Source organism: Populus trichocarpa, chromosome 3 (genome assembly GCF_000002775.5).
Source record: "Populus trichocarpa isolate Nisqually-1 chromosome 3, P.trichocarpa_v4.1, whole genome shotgun sequence".
Classification (NCBI taxonomy): Eukaryota; Viridiplantae; Streptophyta; class Magnoliopsida; order Malpighiales; family Salicaceae; genus Populus; species Populus trichocarpa.
In genome coordinates, this window is record NC_037287.2 from 13,617,080 (window position 1) to 13,636,824 (window position 19,745).

General features: G+C 32.5%; 2 protein-coding genes across 6 annotated transcripts; both read left to right on the top strand.

Annotated features, from left to right (window-relative positions):
- Positions 1-3,909: 3,909 nt before the first annotated feature.
- On the top strand, positions 3,910-5,946 carry LOC7479223 (non-specific lipid transfer protein GPI-anchored 7). Its single transcript, XM_002303488.4, has 3 exons — positions 3,910-4,322; positions 4,686-4,712; positions 5,569-5,946. Exons 1-3 carry the CDS (start codon positions 3,983-3,985, stop codon positions 5,655-5,657), a joined length of 456 nt encoding a protein of 151 aa, XP_002303524.3. The 5' UTR covers positions 3,910-3,982; the 3' UTR covers positions 5,658-5,946.
- Positions 5,947-7,305: 1,359 nt separating this feature from the next.
- LOC18097021 (FAM10 family protein At4g22670) lies at positions 7,306-11,186 on the top strand. 5 transcript variants are annotated; one of them, XM_052451517.1, is made up of 13 exons: positions 7,306-7,545; positions 7,643-7,694; positions 7,768-7,920; positions 8,037-8,124; positions 8,282-8,362; positions 8,486-8,550; positions 8,662-8,802; positions 9,552-9,668; positions 9,741-9,834; positions 9,883-9,906; positions 9,955-10,028; positions 10,399-10,456; positions 10,866-11,186. In XM_052451517.1, the coding sequence occupies exons 1-13, from the start codon at positions 7,433-7,435 to the stop codon at positions 10,961-10,963; spliced, it is 1,158 nt and encodes a 385-aa protein (XP_052307477.1). In that variant the 5' UTR covers positions 7,306-7,432; the 3' UTR covers positions 10,964-11,186. The 5 variants fall into 5 exon arrangements, with proteins under 5 accessions (XP_052307477.1, XP_052307476.1, XP_052307475.1 ...); XM_052451516.1 differs by having other exon boundaries at positions 9,741-9,906; XM_052451515.1 differs by having other exon boundaries at positions 9,883-10,028.
- Positions 11,187-19,745: the final 8,559 nt, after the last annotated feature.

Here is a 19,745-nt window from a genome sequence, read left to right on the forward strand (position 1 = left end):
ACAACAATAATTAGTGATATCTAGAATCCAATATGTTTGGGAATTTAGGTACTTAAATGTTTAAATAATGAATGATCACACGTTTATATTAATCTTCCATTCTGGAGAACTAGGAGCATAGAGGGTTAGTGACAAAGATCTTGATTCCTACAAAACAATCTATTTCGACGGGATTAAGGACCATCCAATAATTAAGTCAATGACTTTATAATAATGAATTGTAATAAATAAGCATTAAATAGAACAAGAGTTTTTGTTCTTAGTCTGTGTGTGATAAATGTTATAAGAATATATTATAAGAAAATAAAGATCGTGAACCCTTTACTTAGATGATTTAGAGAATATTTATAACTATTGTACCTTGAACCTTATTCTTTTCACTCAACGAGTCAAAAGTCTTTTACTTTTTCATATCCAAGTGGGAAAAGAGTCCTTTATATCAATATCAATATTAATATTGAATCTTCTTACATGATATTAAAGTTGATGGGAATACCACGTCCCTATAAGATGTTTTTCTATGTCATCTCGCACACAACATTAATGTTGAGGGGAACAACCTTTATAATCATCATTAATGTTTGATTGACATATAACTAACTTTTAGAGGACTTTTGCATAACTAGGGTATAAGAAGATGATTCTAAGTTCTCATGTTATATGTTTGGATCTATAATGACCATAGATTCAAGGATGTTGGGTCCAGCGTATCTTACCAGATCTACATGCATTTGAGCCTAATGCATAGCTGAGTCCAAGGGAGTCTGGTCTAACATCTTGCTAGACTCACATGCGCTTGGGCCTAACACATAGCTAGGGCCAAATGAGTTGGGTTTGGTAACAAGCCAAACCTTTTTTCCACGAGTTTTGACTTTTATTTGAGATTTTGTACATGATGGATCATCCTTCTCTCGACCCTTCTATTCACGGGCCTTTTAAGTAAATAAAATTGAGTATAAAATACATTGATTCATCAATTACGTTTCCTGATTTTTTCTTAACTTCATTTGAGTTTTTATGTACTTGGTGACTACATTAGGAATTTTAACATCTACTTTAATTCTTTTTTCTATATATAAAGTTAACTATTACCTTTTCTATTTTTTATTAACCTACTTTCCTCGTTTTTTATTAATTCCATGATTATAATAAAACTTTTCATACCAATTTCGTTGTTAAATTTTTTTATTAACTTAATCAATCTTTTCCACGTATGAAGTTAATTAGTGCCTACTAGTATTTTGGCTCGCGCTCCGCAACGGGTCAATATTTTTTTTAAAATGTAAAAAAATATTAAGAGTATGAAGAATGTTTTAATAATGTTATTAAACCTAACCAAGTGAGTTAATTTTTAAACCTCCACTCAACTCTTTGCTAGACCCAAGTAATGTGAGCTAACAACCATGTCAGACCCACGTTGCTTGGGTATGACCTGTTTGCTAGACCTAAGTAAACATGAGTCCGACACAACTTTTTGAATTTAAAAATAATAAAACAACATCAAAATACCAAAATGCCCCCCATAATTATAGAAAATTACACAAAAAAACAGTGTGAAATAGAAAAAATACTCATATATGCAAAGCTTTTTTTTGTTGTCTATTCCAAGGTTAAAGATGTATTTGAATTATTTAACAGTTTGTGAAAGGTCAAAAAAATCTCTGGACAACAGGTCTTAATTTTGTTGACCTTGGGTATAGAATAATATTTTGACCCTGCAACATAACATGAAAAGACTATCATACCCCCGCTTAAACGTTTAATGACTAATGAGCCTATGAAAAATACTAAAATACCCCCATAACTAGGATTGTAATTTTTTCAACCAAAGAGCAAAATGATAATTTAACTTTCTATGGAAAGACAACATTAGACCCATCCCAAGCTTTCAGAGCTTGGAAAATTCACTGTGCAAGTTTACAGTGGACTGTGTTTGAGTCCACAATATGCTTGCACAGGGTTGCTAGACCCAGAGTGTTTGGATCTTGCAAACCATGCCAAACCCAAGCTCCTTGGTTCTGTAATTGTTGGAATGGTTGTCAGACCTAATTAACTTGGGCTTGGCGCCTAGGATTTTTATAACTTTTATGAGCCAGACAAAGGTAATGGTTTTGTTGTGAACCAAAATACTCATGCAAATATGTTGAATAGTCTCAGGACATCTAATTAATAATTCCTTGAGGACTTTTGATGTATTTTTGCTAAACATTGTTGAATTCCAATAAATAGATGCAAAATTTAAGCTAAATTCTGCTATGTTGATACCAATTGTTAGATACATGCCTGTGCTCTTGTAACTTTAAAAAACTCTGATCAAGAACAAAGAAAAATTATGCTTGCAAGCTTCTCTTGTTAACAACACAATGATATACTTATTATCCTTTAATAAAATGTTGATTAAACATACTTAAAGTTCTCCTGTCTTGCCTACTAATTTGTTGTCCAAACTTTTGTGTTACCTATCTCTAATCCTCCTACTTGGGTCTAACGTTTTTGCCAGACCCAAGTAGCTTGGGTCTGATATGGTTCCCAAACACATGTCGCTTGGGTTCGGTGTGCTTCCAGATCCATAGCGCTTGGGTTTGACATGAGTGCTTAGACCTAGTGTGGTTGCCAGACCCAAGTATCTCTCCTCTCGTCCGATTCACTTTCATTCTCTTCGTGATCTAAGTTGTAAAAGTTAAAAAAAGAGAGATAAGAAGTAATGAATGATAAGAAAAAGAAAGCTAAAAAAACATTTATCCGCTCATGAAAAAAAGATGAGAAATTAAAAGTAAAATTACTATTATAATTTGCGATAAAAAATATCTTAATTTATAGTGATTTTTAATTTTTGTTATAATTTCAAAAAAAAAAAAACTCTACAAGTATCTTATGTGTTTTTCCCCCCGTAAATTTCAAGGTTTTGCACCTTATCATTACCTTATTTATTGACTATTTAATAAATAAAATCTCTATTTCCTTTTGATAAAGTTTTATACCATAACTTATCATTTCTTTTTATATGAAATCGTTCTTCCCAACTATCAAAAACCTCAACCATCTAGGTGGTGGCCCAGTGGTAAGAGCTTGGGACGAAGATGTTTGCTTCCTCTGTGGTCTCAGGTTCGAGCCCTGTGGTTGCTCATATGATGGCCACTGGAGGCTTACATGGTCGTTAACTTTAGGGCCCATGAGATTAGTCGAAGTGTGCGCAAGCTGGCTCGGACATCCACGTTAAACTAAAAAAAAAAAAACCTCATACCATATTTTATTGATTCCTTGTATATTAATTTGATTATTAAATAAAATCTTTTCTCTATAGGTACCTTATATATGTGTTATTAACATGGTGGAGTGATAACTGCAATTACAAGCACCATGACATATAATTTTTTTTGAAATGTTAAAAAAACTCTAAATAAAAAACTAGAAATTACTAGATTATTAATTTTTTTAGGTTATATCACTAAATGATGTTTAACTTATTTTTTTAGGTTATATCACCATTCTAATTACTAAATTATTAAAAAAGAATTGGTGATGAAATTAAGAAAGAAAAAAAATGAAATTGAAAGAAAGAAAAAAGGAAAAAAAATTGAAAAACAAATCCATAAACTTTCACAATCTTTTTAGTATTCTGTATTTTATTTACGTGTCTTGCATTTAATGATCTGATATTTTTTTTTTTAGTTTAACGTTGGTGTCTGGATTAGCTTGCGCGCACCTCGACTAATCCCACGGGTCCTGAAGTTAACGACCATGTAAGCCTTTAGTGGCCATTATATAAGTAACCACAGGGCTTGAACCTGAAACCGTAGAGAGAGCAAACATCTTAATTCCAAGTTTTTATTACTAGACCACCATCTAGATGATCTAATGATATGATATTCTGATCTATAAAAGATGTGGTAGATGTAGTGCCCTTACTCTTATCAAATACATAACAAGGATATTATAAATATACAACAAAAGAACAAACAAATCAGTTTCTCATCTCGGCATGGAAAAGAAACACGAAATGGCATCTTCTGTCAAGATTTCTATGGTGGTGGTGATGGCAGTGGTCTTCTCTTCATGCACAACTACTTTAACAAAAGCACAAGAATCGTCTACATCTTGTGCAACTAAGTTAACAGCATGTCAAGCCTTCCTTGCCACCACAACCACTCCACCAGACAATTGCTGCAACCCCATCAAAGAAGCAGTTGCAAAGGAGCTTCCTTGCCTTTGCAAACTCTATAATGACCCCAATTTGTTTCCGAGTCTTGGTATAAATGTCACTCAGGCTGTCAATCTCAGCCAGAGATGCGGTGTCACCACGAATCTCACTAGTTGCGGTGGTATGTCGGATTCTGTGTTTGAGGGATCTTTTTAAAGTAATTTGATCTGTTTTTTTTTTTCCCTTTTTTTTGGGTAAAGACTTGAGAGTTGTTGAATTATGGGGTTAATTCGCACGTTGATAGTTTTGACCCTTTGGGGTTCAAGAAATCCCAACTTGATTTATCATGTTAATTTTGTTTCTGATAAACTGAAAATTAAAAATTGATTCTTGTCTTTCAGTTCATTTTCTTCAAATTTCCTTAATATTGTCATTTTCATTTACACATCTGGGGGGGTATTATGTTATTTTTCAATTGACGTTCTTGATCATGAAACTGATTATTTTCTCCCCCCCCCCCTTTTTTTTTTGCAACTCTTTACAGCTTCAACTCCAACCGGCACGCCTCCAGGTAATGTGACTTATTTTGTGGCTGAAATGTGATAATATCGAAAGTAAAAAGATATTAGATTATGACGTTTTAGTGCCAGGCTGTCTCTGATTTTTGGTCAGTAATTAATTTGTGAAGCGCCTTCACGTTTAGGCTGTTTTGGTGAAATAGTATGCCTACTAAGCTGCTAAATTAACGTGTCATAATTGAATCCTTTAGGATACTGTAAGGTGAGTTCATATGATGATGCGTAGCGAAGCTCTTTCAGTTCCACCGATTTCGACTGTATTTAGTTTATACCCACCAAACACGCGTTTTCGAGGAGCACACCTCATATTTTGTCTCTGTTGGTTGTCAATCAGTTTATGAGGATGATGAAAAAGAAGAGAGTAAAATCTTGAATGCCGTAATGATACTTGTTAGAAGAACAATGGACATTGTTATAACCATATTTGCTGCCTTGTTGGTTGTATTCAACATGCCTGTTCCTTTTCCTATCTAACCCTTTGTAAGCATCCAGATGAAGGATTTAGTTACGCTGCTTCAAGGTTGGTGTTGGCAGAACAAAGAAATTGAGATGAAAGTGTCTGTGTGTGTGCTTTGCGATATTGCTTCTGGTGTATATTGATTGACTTTCTTTAATTTGCCAGATGACTAATTTTAAAATGTATGGTAGATCTGCTAATTGACTTTATTAAGTAATAACTCGGCGAACATGCTTGCAAGAATGTATCGATGAACTGAACAACTGGCACTCAAGGATTGGTGATCCTTGTGCAGCAGTGGTTAAAATTTGCAAGCTTGGATCATTTTGATTTTATACATGCTATATCAGTTTTCCATCAAGTTCATTATTGATGTGTCATAACCTGTACAGGAGTTCCTGTAAAGGATGGTGGTGCTAGGATGGCATGGACTGGGTTATCAGGATTGCTTGTCTTGTTGGCTGCTTCCCTCTTATATTAAGCAATCTAAATTTCTTATTTATAACCACCAGGATGGAGTTGCTAGAGTTAACAATGTCGTGAGCATTGTGTCGTAGGGAGCCGAATATCCTCCATTTATGGATTTTCTTAACTCTCTCTCGCTCTCTGGATTTGATATCTCATTGATATAAACATTATTGTTGATGTGTACTCATAATTTATTCAGCTTATGTGAGACTTGAATTACGATGCCCATCGTATTTGTATGTTAATGCGTGCCAAACTTGCATCTGCAAAACTGGATTGCATCCATAATGATTTCTTGGTTAGCTCTGTGTTTTAGAATAGCTGCTTGTTCGATCTCAGCCATAGATAACAGCAGTCATCAGCAATGAGAGTCTTAATGCCTAATTTCAATCAGTCCATGCTTTGAAGCCATGGTTTTCTGTTTGCAGTACGATCCTAGTCTGCCCCATTAGTCTTTTTACAGTCAAGGGAATGTGACAGGAAAAATAAAAAAACACATCCTCAGCTGGAACAGGTCCATGGGCCTTGTTTGGGAACGCTGGAACGTTGATGAGAAACTGTATTTTTTTAAAATTTAAATTTAATTTAATTTTATATTTTTAAATTGCTGATGTGAAATTGTGTTTCTTTAAAATTTATTTTTTTTGTTTTTAGTAAATTTTTTTTTATATTTTTAGATTATTTTAATATAATAATTTTAAAAATAATTTTTTTTTTAAAAAAAATTTTTGAATCATAATTCTAAAAAGACTATTCCAAATAGACCCTAAGACGCGTGCATATCTGGAACAGGAAAAGAAACTCCAAAAGAATTCAACTGGAACAGAAAAAGAAACTCCAATTCCGTAATAAGCTTGATGCGGCAAGGTCAAATTTCTTCATTGATGATATTGTTTTTAAATGAGCAAGAAAAAAACCATTGATAAAAAAAAAGACTAACTAATAAAAAAATAAACCCTTGTTAAGGATATTTTCTAAATATTTTTAAAATATTTTAATAATTTTATTTGATAACAAAAAAATTGAATGAAAATGAATTAGCCTATAAAAAAAATAAAGTTTAATTATTAATAAATCAAGCATTAAAAAAAATTAAAAAAAAAATATCTACTTAAGTCAGTAAGTTAGATTTACGGTGGATAATAATCTCATATAAAAAATTTAAATAAAACAATAAATATCAATTCTCAAATAAATTGGAAGATAAAATATAAAATTATCTATCACTTGTTTAGTATTACTTGTAATTGTTATTGTAATAATTGTAATTGTAATTGTAATAATAAATAATAAAGATTAATTTTCAAGCAATCAAGCTATCATTGAATAATATTACTTGTAATTGTAATAATCTTGCTTTTCTTTGCTATGGTACGCTCCTTCTCAAACATATTGCTAACTGTTTGATATCAATCCAGTGATATTTTTCTTTGAAATTCAGATTTTTTTCCTCTTTCCATCTCTTGCCTTTTCTGTTTCAATATTTCATATCAAAATTATCTTTTTCGAACCGTTCAAAAAGAAGAACCACGTGTAAACAGAGGAGGCATTCACAACATGATGTGGTTAAAGGACAGGATAATAATGTCAATACGGGTGGGCCATGTTCGTAATATCCTAGAGAGACATCAGGCCCACTGCCCGCGCCCTTCAGATGATGCCTAACGCTATCGAAGTCAAGCCAGTTATAGTGTAGAGTGTAGACTACTTGCTCTCATCTCTTTCTTTCCATTCTCGGAATTAGAAACCCCAGATCTAAAACCCTCGACGCCCACTCCCCAAATCAAGATGATGGACGCAACAAAACTAGAAGAACTGAAGCAATTTATTGAACAGTGCAAATCCAATCCTTCCATCCTCGCCGATCCTTCTCTTTCCTTCTTCCACGACTACCTCGAAAGGTATTATAATATCTACTCTCATTATAATATTTTAATCATTTCACTTTCTATGTCTCTCATCGTGTTTCTCCTCTCCTCTCGAAACGTTTCGTTTCAGTCTTGGTGCTAAGCTCCCTGCCTGTGCTCACAAGCACGACGACTCCAAATCGGTACAATTTCTTTTTTTGTTGTATTTAATTATTTCGATGCTTTTTAACTGAAATCTGTTTGGATTGAACGTAGAAGAGTTATGTGGTCGAGGAGAGTGATGAGGAAATGGAGAAGGAAGAGTCACAAGGAGAACCTGAAGTCGAGGAGGAGGAGGAGGAGATAATTGAATCCGATGTTGAGCTCGAAGGCGAGACTGTTGAGCCTGATAATGATCCTCCACAGAAGGTTTTTTTTTTTTTAAGAATTATCATACGGCGTGGTGTGTTTTGGTTGCATTTTAGTTTTTCTTATTTCTATTTGTTGTGGCTGTTTTGTTTGATAATGAACTTGACTATTTGTAGATGGGGGACCCATCTGTAGAGGTTACAGAAGAAAGTCGTGATGCTTCTCAAGAGGCCAAGGCTAAGGCCATGGAAGCTATCTCTGAAGGTATTATCATGTACAAGCTTTGCCTATGAGTTCATGCGTGCTTGTTATAATATGCTGAAATTTTGATTCTATTCGTGTCCAGTATGCATCTAATTTAAGTCGATAAAATTTTATGGTGAGATTCGTGTATGTAATTTTGGCGTTTCTATCTATGCAGGTAAATTGGAGGAAGCAATTGAGCATTTGACAGAAGCAATTTCACTCAATCCAACATCTGCAATAATGTATGCAACAAGAGGTACATGATCACTGTGTTTTTTTTTTGTAAGGTTTCCTGAATAGTGTGCAAATTGTATACATTAGATTTGTTTGTACATTTTCTTCAATGTTGTTAATATTGTGATTTCTCGATGCTCTACAGCTACTGTTTACATCAAAATGAAGAGGCCCAATGCTGCTATCCGGGATGCTAATGCTGCTCTTGAGGTTGTTGCCTCCCTATTTATTTACACTTTTTGCATCTGTATATAACTTGTACATGTTTTTGTATGAGAGGATACTTTTTATAGTATTTATGAATTATAAGAGTTACTTCAGATTAACCTGGATTCAGCTAAGGGATATAAGTCCCGTGGCATGGCACGAGCAATGCTTGGTCAGTGGGAAGATGCTGCTAAGGATCTCCACCTGGCATCAAAGTTAGATTACGATGAGGAGATAAGTGCTGTACTTAAGAAGGTCTCTCTCTCCGTGCATGTTTTGTACTTTTTGGTGTATTTTCAGTACTTTCAAATTTAAAATGATGGAAGCAATGGAAACTATTTATGAAATGCTAACTATTCAAATACAGTATGATATTAACTTTTACATTTTGTTCTCCATGTATAGGAAATGCTTGATATTCAAGCGTAGTAGACAAATGCATGTTAAATTTCATGCTGAATGTAGTTGGAATATGGAGCATACATGCAGGAGATTCGCCTGCCTTCCCTCTTTGGAATTAATAATTATGATGTGAAATAAGATTACCATTAATTTAATTTTAAGAACTAAGAGTGAACCAATTAAATCTCGCTAGCCCCTGGACTGATGAACTCAACTATTTTAGTAATTGTAGATCATTTAGTTTTGGTTGGGAACGAGATTGTTTCATATGTGCATTTATTGTTTCATTAGAGATAATGTAGTAACTGTAGATTTTTGAACGTGTGACAGTCTCAATCCATCTTTTGGGTTCAAGTGTTGACAGCTTCCAATTTCAGAATTGTTAATTTCAATGCCATGAATTCACCAAACCATGTAAATTAGGAACCAACAACTTAATTGTTTGACTAGCTGGGCCATGGCGTTGTAAAATAAGTTATAAGTTGATATGTGTGGTTGCTTGCTTTTTTAGTTCACATGACTGGGATGCTAAAAGAAAAATCTCATTGGTGCGTTGTTTAATATTTGTTTTGCCATATCACTGCAACTGCTATGTTACACAGGTTGAACCAAACGCTCATAGGATTGAGGAACACCGCAGGAAGTATGAAAGGCTACACAAAGAGAGGGAGGATAGAAAGGCTGAGCGTGAGAGACAACGTCGTCGTGCTAAAGCTCAGGTAACTATGATCACGATCCTCCTGACATATTAGCTTGCTCTCATCATGTGACCTAATTTCTCCTGTTTAAAGGCTGAGTATGAGAAGGCCAAGAAGCAAGAGCAATCATCTTCCAGTAGAAAACCTGGAGGCATGCCAAGTGGATTTCCAGGAGGATTTCCAGGAGGTATGCCCGGGGGCATGCCTGGAGGTATGCCCGGGGGCATGCCTGGAGGGATGCCCGGGGGAATGCCTGGAGGTATGCCCGGGGGAATGCCTGGAGGCTTCCCAGGTGCCATGCCAGGAGGGATGCCTGGAGGCTTCCCGGGTGCCATGCCAGGAGGGATGCCTGGAAATGTTGATTTCAGCAAAATATTGAATGTAAGTGCTATTGAACTTTTTGCTGATTTGCCATTTTATATCATATACAATAGTAGTTTACAGTGCTTCCAAGGACATGCAGTGTGTTCTTGTCAAATTTTCTTTTTGGCCAGGTAAAAATAAAAACATCTTTATTTCCCATGTAAAATTTCTTTTCAATTTGTTTTTTGCCAAGTACAAACAAAATTAGCTATGCATTTTACTTTGATGATATGATTGCATTTTCTGCACCCACTCCCACACTCAAATGTACTTGTACACATGCTTTTATGTAAGGCATACAGTGCATAATTTAATCACTTAGCCAGTGAATGCTCTATGGTTTGGCTTGCCATTTGACAGTGTATTTTATTTGATGATGTTTTGGCAGGACCCTGAATTGATGGCTGCATTTAGTGACCCGGAAATAATGGCTGCCCTTCAAGATGGTAGGAATTTCTCACTTTATATTTTGTCTGTATTTTGTGGTTGTCCCGACAAATTAGTTGCTTCTGATTGATTGGTCTCTTGTGAGTGTTAACGTAATCATGTTCATCTAGCTAGGGTAGTTGATTCTGATTGGTCTTGTGAGTGTTCATGTAGTCATGTTCATCTAGCTAGGGTAATAGAAAGATATCCATGTGAAACATGTGCCTGAGTAAACAGAATTTAAGGATGTTAAGAAAATAAGATCAGCAACTCGCAAAACATTGTATAATTAATTCACCATTTACCCCTACGCAGCCTGCATGGCTACTCGGGTTCTTTGCTTTGATAAATTTTACTCTTATTTTCCTGTAGAATTCTAATTTACATGTATGGCAATGGTTCTCATGCTCTTGGGTGATGATTTTGCAGTGATGAAGAACCCAGCTAATCTTGCTAAGCATCAAGGGAACCCCAAGGTGGCTCCTATAATTGCAAAGATGATGGGCAAATTTGCCGGGCCTAAGTGAGTGGTTGTGGAATTTGACATTGTGCTTGGGTTAGTCCTTGTGTGTTCCAGCGTCACAGCTTGATAAATCTTGTATTGCGCTTTTGTTTTTCAATACTGTGTTGGCACGGACCAAGTTACTTAGCCACTAATTGCTGAGATGGGGTTTTTCTCTCTCATATGACTACCATCCATCTCATCATAGAATTCAGAGGAGATTATATTTTATTGCGAGGTTTTCATGAGCGGTGACATGTTTTAAGAGCACGATTTGGTAGCTGTTCCCCGCGTTAATATGCTATGGTTTGTGAACTGCAAGGTTACAGGGAAGCATAAGGGCTGCCCTAATCTTCTAATCTCTGAAATCACCTCTCCTGTAAACAGAAAACAGGATGAAATGGAGGACTGGTAAAACTAGTCAAATTCGAGTTCGGCCTAGAAAATTAGGTGAACAACGAAGATTCATGGTTTAGGAGAACTGTTGCCATCGAAAAAAGGTTGCAAATGGCCGGCCATTGAATTTGATGCCTTCTTTTGTCAGTTTCGTGCCTAAAATTCTTCTGATCTACAATATGGTTTGGCGTTGAGGGTTTAACTGTGTTTTTAAGAAAACTTAATTGTTTTTTTAGTTTATTTTTATATCTGTGGATGGTATTGGTTTAAAATAAATTTTTTTAAAAATTAATTTTTTTAATATATTTCTAAAAAAAAAAAAAACATTTAAAAATTAGAGAAGTCCAGAAGCGAGTCCAGCCCCATTATTTGGGCTGAACCTTCTCTGCACATATTTTTACTTCAAATAGGCAGACAAGAAAATGATCCGCCACCCGTTGGGATTCGCCCACCAATGGTATGTCCTTTTTGCGTCAATAGACTAGTCAATCACATCATCTTCGAAATTTTCATCTCGTAACACATGCTCAATTTTTTTTTAATTTAACGTGGGTATCCGGGCCAGTTTACGCGCACCTCGATTAATCTCACAGACCCTGAAGTTAACGACCATGTAAACTTCTAGTGGCTATTATATGAGCAACCACAGGGCTCGAACCTGAGACCAGGTAGGGAGCAAACCTCTTGGTCCCAAGCTTCTACCACTGGACCACCACCTAGATGGTTACATATGTCCAATCTTATTCTATGAATTATGAAGATAAATATTAATGTACTTTACACTGAAAATTTTCCGAGTTAGGATACCATCAAGACATAGATCATTGAGTATATTAGTATAAAAAAAAATGTATACTTGATAAGAGTGCTGTAATCAAAATAGCATTTTCAGGATGGGTCTAATTTCTTGATGATTATTTTAAACGCACAAGAGCTTGAATAAATAAACAAATTGTATTTTACATGAAAAAACATAAAATTAGTGTTTTTTTCTATGTTTTTAGATGATTTACTGTGCTAATATTATAAATTAAAAAAATTATTTTAAAGTATTTTAAAGAAAAAAAATAGTCATCAAACACGGAATTCGTCAGTCGGCTTGAGCGGGCGTTCACTAAGAACAAGTACATCGAACTCCCTATTGTATTTCAATACCAACCGCAATCGACTTTTTGAAAGAGTTTTGCTGTGTCTTTGAAGAAAAAAAAGGGAACAATAATTTAGCTGCACTTGACCCATCAAGAGATGTTGGTAGGATTGGGATATAGTCAATATACAGGTCATTATATCACTAATTACTAAGTTGATTGTCAGACCCTTCGATGCCTATTTGCTATCCTTTCAGTGGACTGAGAGCAAGGATCTCTCTCCGATGCTATTTTGAAAACAAATTACTTTGTATTCCATTAACACCCATAGCCTGTCATTCAATATATAGGCTTTGTTTTAGCTAGTTTTCTTCTTCTTTTAATATTCAATTTAATGTGTTTTCTACTTTAATGACGGGAATATTGCTCCATAATTACGTAATCAGGCAGTCTAATGAGTCTCTCAGCTGTCTTGACCTAATAGCAATGTGTTTTTTTTTTTTTTTTTTGTAATGCAAATTATGCTGAAAGTAATTAATTCAATGTTTCCTAACTATTCCCATTAATCGGTAGTTCATAAGTCACTGTGATGTGTGATTGATGGGTTTTTGAGGCATAATTGTGCTCTTCTCTTCGGACCCTCGTCATCAACACAAGTGGGATAATTGGATGCCGACATGTAATTTGTAATAACTTAAAGTAGTTAAGGCAGTTAAACACGTGATTTACCACATGTAATATTATTTACTTAGAGAAGGAGAGGGATGAGCAAAATTGTAATAATTCATACTCATAGAATAATATTAATGCGAAAATAAAAAAAATGTTTTTGTGTGAAATCAATACGTATGGTTTTGTTAATGATCATAATTGGAGTATTTTTATTTATTTATTTATTTTAATTTCTATTTCTTTTTTAGTATGATGCTATTGGTAGCTCCAAAGAGGTCGATCAAGTGGTTAATGAAGTTTGTTTTTTTTTCTTGAATTTCTTATTCTAAATCTCATCATAGCCGGTTAGAGATTTTTATGAACACATTAAACTGACGTAAGAAAATATATTCTTAGAATTATTTGGAGAGAAGATTGAGGCTCCCAGAATACATAAAAAGAATATAATAATCGATACTATAATTACTAATTTGGAAAATATGAATTGATTTATGCTCCTAAATCCTCTTTACCAAAATATACATACACCCTATACGTCATCCTTATATATAATTCAATGATTTTATTTTATAAACTTCAAAATTAATAATTTTTTTTTGCAAGGACACCGTCCACTATCATGCGAGTCTAGTTTGTGTTACTAAAAAAATCAAAAGCAGCCCATTTAATCAATCTAGCTGTTTTGTCTATGGCCTAACCAAGTTACCCTTTCTTTTTAAATTTTTTTTTTTAATTTCTCTCTTTACCCAATAAAAATTACAATGAAAAAAAAAATACAACTTTCATAGTGAGCTATACAAAATACTCTATGTATTTTACAGATATTTTACAGATATTCTCCGGATATCTTCTTAACTATATATTATAAGGTTTAGCAAAGAAGAAAAAAAGAGAGATCATTTCATCAATATTAAAAGACATCCAATTAGTATTTTCTCATAGATAACACACAAAGAACATAAATCTCTTCTCTATATATAAAAATTACATCTTTCATCTTCTTGAATTTTATACATATAACTTGAGCATCCAAAATTCAAATACTAAATTAAGTATTAGAGTGTTTTTTATTTCATTACAAATTTGTTTTACATGTACAACTCCAGGTATAAAACTCATCAATCACAAAAAAATCCATTTCCGTAAAGGTTTTCTATCAATCCCCACCATTAAAACTTAGGATAAGAATTGGTGTTGGGGCAAATAGAGACTCATTTGTTTTTTACGATTAATTATGTGTAATAGATGAGGAAATTGAAAATTCTTTTTGTTTGGAGTGATATTTGTGGAATAAATGTCCTTCTTCCCTAATTGTTATACTTTTTTTGGTTAAACTAACCTAAGAATTTCATCTCATCTAAAATTAGAAATGAAAACCACTCTTTAATTTCTTTCCATCTTGTTAATCAATGGATTACTTAGGGTATTTATTATTATTATTATTCTTACTAGTTTTGGGAATCAGTTTCCTTAACCATAAAAGTTACCGTTTGATTTTCTTCCTAGTGATTTATAATTAAAATCCAACTAGGGATTACTCAAAACTATACTGAAAAACCTATTGGATGTACCCATGAGCAAGAATAAATTTGTATACCTGCATGACACTATAATCAATTTAAACAAACATGAACTTCAGTAAGATTATCAAAATGGATAATATGATTTTAAATCACTGCATGATTCGATAATTTATATGTATTCTTAAAAGTTTTTTCTTCTTATAATTTTTAATTAATGTTTAGCGTTGATTTTAAATTAAGACAATGTTTTCTTCTTCTTCTCTTCAAATCATTTAAGACTAATGTTTTTGAAAACATCATCATCTCCTCTAGATGATGGCCTCGGTGAGAACTCATCCTGGTCGACCCCAACGAAGTCGAGATTATTAAGAAGAGTTTTTCTAAAAAGGAAAAGAAAAAACTAGTTATAGTGTAAATTCATTAGTTGTTTTCTATTTAATAAAAGCGACACTTTCAATTTCGTAGATGGCCCGTTGATTCAAAAGTCAAGTTTTAAGAATATGGGAACGTTTCAATATCAGCAGAGAAAAAGAAAAAGGAAACAGAATAATATTATGGGAACATTAAAATTGAGTAATATATGAGAGCATTTAAAATTTAATTTCTTGATCCAAAATTTCATCACCTATAGATTGATAGTGGACACATCAATTCGTATAGGAATTTAGCATAAAAAATTGGATTAATTGAGATCTGCTCTTGTTCTCTTCTATCATACTTTTTCATGTTTTGTTAAATTTATATTATTAAACTTAAATTAAATCAACATGATTTCAAATGCATTTGTTTTGTATAAAATATTTTATAAATGAAAAATTTTGTATGTAAAATATTTTTTGTATAACATTTTAAATGGAAAGAATTTATAATATATTTATGATTTTTTTTACAATGTTTTATAAGTGATGATATGAAAATACAATAGTATTAACATCATGATGATGATGATGATGATGATATTAGTTGTGGTTGTTGTGATAATGACAATGATATTAATGATGATGATAATGACAAAAGTGATAGTAGTAGCGGTGACGAGGTGCTGATAGAATAATAATGATTAAAATTATTAGATAATATTGTGTGTGTAATACTTATTCGTAAAATATTTATATAATTTCATGAGTTAAAAATATTTTCTTAATAAATTTACAAAGTTTAAAAACTAATTATAAAATATTTTATACTAATCATTTTTCTTATAAAAGATTTAACCCAAAAGAAATATAGAAGAATCAGCAAAAGATTTATGCAAAACACAAATGCCCCCTTAATATATAATAAAAATGCCAACATCTTAATTCATTATCTTATTTATCCAATCTAATTCAAAGAGAGTTTTGAAATATGATTAGTTATATTATTAAAAATATTAGAGGATTCGAATCTAAAATATATATGCTTGTAGATATTTTTTTAAAAAAATTAACCATAGTCAGATGAGCAATTGCGGGCCATGAACAATTTTGTCAGCTATGACATGTTTTTTACATGAGAAGAACATTCCCCTTATACACGACCAAGGTTTCCATGTATGGATAACCCCTGGATAGATAGGTATCCTATGTTATGTTGCGGTACTACTCAATTTTTTTATAATATATATAAATAATATTTAGGTGATATTAATAGTGTTTTTAAAGAAAAAACAAAATTCGAGACACAAGTTATTAATTTGATTGGATTAATAAACTTAATTAATTTAATAATATATATATTTTTTAAAGCAATCAATGATAAATAAAGTGGGAAAAAATGACAATAATTATCTATAAAAAATAAATTGTCAATATTATACTCAGAAGGGTAAGAAAAAAACATTTGTTGGAGACTCATTGTTGCTCCACTATGAACACTGTTCCACCAACGAAAATAGCTTACCAATAAGGTTCTAACGCCACTATGAAACATTACATGATGACAACGAAAGAGATCGCACACTACCAGAATTCTTAGATTTACTAATGGAATTTTTCATCAGTATTTATACTATCATTCCATCAGTACCATCGACAATGAATTTACCGCCGGGCTCACGCACGAAAATACCCCGTCGGTAATTTTTGGTATGTTGGTGAGTCTGTCATTAATAAAATTACTGATGGATTTACTATCGAGAAAAGCACACTAAAAGTTTTTTTACCCACTTTATTTTGTCGGTATTTCTCTTGAAAAGTTTGCTATATAACCGACATAAATATCATATGTAATTTCATCAATGATTAAATAATGGCACAAGTATATTTGTAGTAATTCTTTTTTAATTATCTGGAATATACCAACAGACTTAATCCGTCAGTAATACCGTTAGTAATTATTTAAAAATATTTTAAGAAAATCTATTTAACAGAACTAGAAAAATAGTAATACTCAATAATACTAAAAAATAAACAACAACAACAACAACAACAAAAAATAAATAAATCAAATAAAAACTATTCTCATCTAACTTAAAAAACCTATTTCAAAACCTCTAATCTAGTAACAAATGAATTAATTTAACTAAAATTGAACAGCAAAATTGAAAACAAATCTAACAAAATTGATCTCGTATGAAAAAAAATCTTACAACAATATTCATACAATTATTAAGAATAGGAGAATTTAAAAATAAAATAGAAAAACAAATATAATGCAAAAAAACACAAAAAATAGAAGAAAAAAATCTTACCTTAATTTAATTGCAAGAGAAGCTGAGAAGAGAAAAGAAAAAAAAAATCATAATGCATTTTAATTAAAAAAAACTAAGAAGAGAAAATAAAACGAGAGGAGAAGACATAATTGCATGTGGAGGAGAAGAGAAGAGAAGGGAAGCAGTTGAGGAGAGAAGGAAAGAAAGGGACGTTGATGTTTTTTACAAAATGGAAGAAAAAGAAGAAGAAGAAGAAGAAGAAGAGGGGCATCTGTTATGAAATGAGGAATTTTGATCTTATTATTAGGGCATTTTATAGATGGATAATTAAATATTAATATTTTTAATCATTATGGCGGTGATTCTGTCAATATTATTTAGTTTAAATTTTTAATTTAATCGAATATTTTCAGAAACCCCCTAAATATCACCAACGACTTTTCAATCCGTTGGTGATTTCATTTGTAATATTTAATTTAAATTTTCAATTTAATAAAAAAAATTTAGAAACCCCCTAAATATCACCAGCGATTTTTCAATATGTTAGTGATTCTATCTATAATATTTTTGATTAAATTTCAATTTAATAAGAAATTTTTAGAAACCCCCTAAATATCATCGATGCCTTTTCAATTTGTCGGTGATTCCGTCTGTAACATTTAATTTAAATTTTCAATTTAATCAAAAAAATTTAGAAACCCTCCAAATATCAACGATGACTTTTCAATCCGTCGGTGATTCCATCTGTAAAAAACAATAATTAACATTGTAATTAAGAAGGGAACATTTCCAGAGCTCTCTAGAAAAAACTAACGGAATTAATTTGTCTGTGATCCCGTATGTAATTGATAACTTGAATAATGCAATTGAAAAGTGAACAGTTTTAGAGCTCTCTGGAATATACCGACAGAATTAATCTGTCAGTGATACCCTCTGCAATTGACATAATGAATAGTGTCAAGGAGAAGAGAATAATTTACTGATGGGTTTATGGACAGGTTTTATGAACGATATTAATATTGTCGGTAACGTGGTCTGTATAAATGACACGTCATCGTACCTTTTGTTTTTTTTAATTTCCCACTATAATTCCCTCAGTATATACCAAGGGAATAGTTTCGTCAGTGCTTACCGACGAATATAGCGAGAGAATATTATGTTGGTAAAATTCACTGCAATCTACCAACAATTTTATTTTGTCAGTGTTTTCGTTTGTCTTTACCAATTTTCTAGTAATGGCACACGCTGTTAGAGCAATTACTCGAAAAACAATCCAAATAAAATATCATGAAGTAAAAAATTCTTTAGAAAGCAAATAAAAAAACAATGAAGCTCAATATCCAATTAAATAAACGTTAAAATATAAAATTAAAAAATTATGAGCCTAAAAAAAGCAAAAGAAAACAAGAAGCAAACCCGGGTGAACCTAAACCCCGGTTAATTTCACAAACTTTGAACCATTGAAATCCTAGATCTAGGTTCAATCAGAAAACTTATTTTTTAACTAATTTAATGTTGAATGATAAAATCAGAAAAATATCAATTTAAATTCACCTAGCAAACTTGGACTAAATTTAAAGGGAAAAAAAATTAAGAGGTTCATTTAAAAATTTGGAGGGTTAGGTTTGATAATCAAGGAAGAGAAAGAAAGACAAAAATAGCACCAAATCAAAGATTCATCGGTCACACACACCGTCAAGAAATATAGAAGTAGCCAAGATGATTTGAACATTGCTTTGCAAGCTCAATGAATAAAGGGTCATTATTCATTGATAATGAATAATGAATAAAGAATAAAGGGTCCTTATGATAAATCTTAATTAATACCATCAATCAAAAGTTCAATATGTTTTATTTTTGGAAGTGCAAAATGGTTATTTCATTTTTTTTTCAATTTATAGTTTTAAGTGTCTTGGCATATAGTAAAAACTGAGCTATTTTATGTTTTTGTTAATGTTAGAATATTTGACCATTGTCTTCAATTATGATCCAGAGGGAGGCGCTGGAGAAGCACTAGAAGTACATTTTCAACACTTTAAAGCTGATTTTTCTTAATCTCGAAGCCATGGATTAAAGGAAGGAGAAATACTGCAAGTACAAGAAAACCTTCGAAATCATGTGCGTGCACAATCATTAAGGAGCACATCAAAGAGGAAAACCAGCATGAAGGAATTGTAAAACGTCCTTATGTTTGGACTATGGATCAGCTATGGTCATTGACGGGATCGAGCATGAACTCACAACTGCTAATAGTATACAGTTGTGTGGCTACGCTTAAGAAGTTGGTTCGTACTTCTTCTTCTTCTTCTTCTTTTTCTTTTTACTGGTTAACACCTGTCTCTCTAGCTACCTACCTTTAAATATAAAAAATCTATACCTCTAGTGTACCTAAAAACAGGCAAGTATGTTGACATGCAAAGAATATCTTGCATTCTTGCTAGCTGTGGGAGAACTTAACCGATGTTTGGAGATTATATCTCGATAGTTGGTAGCAAT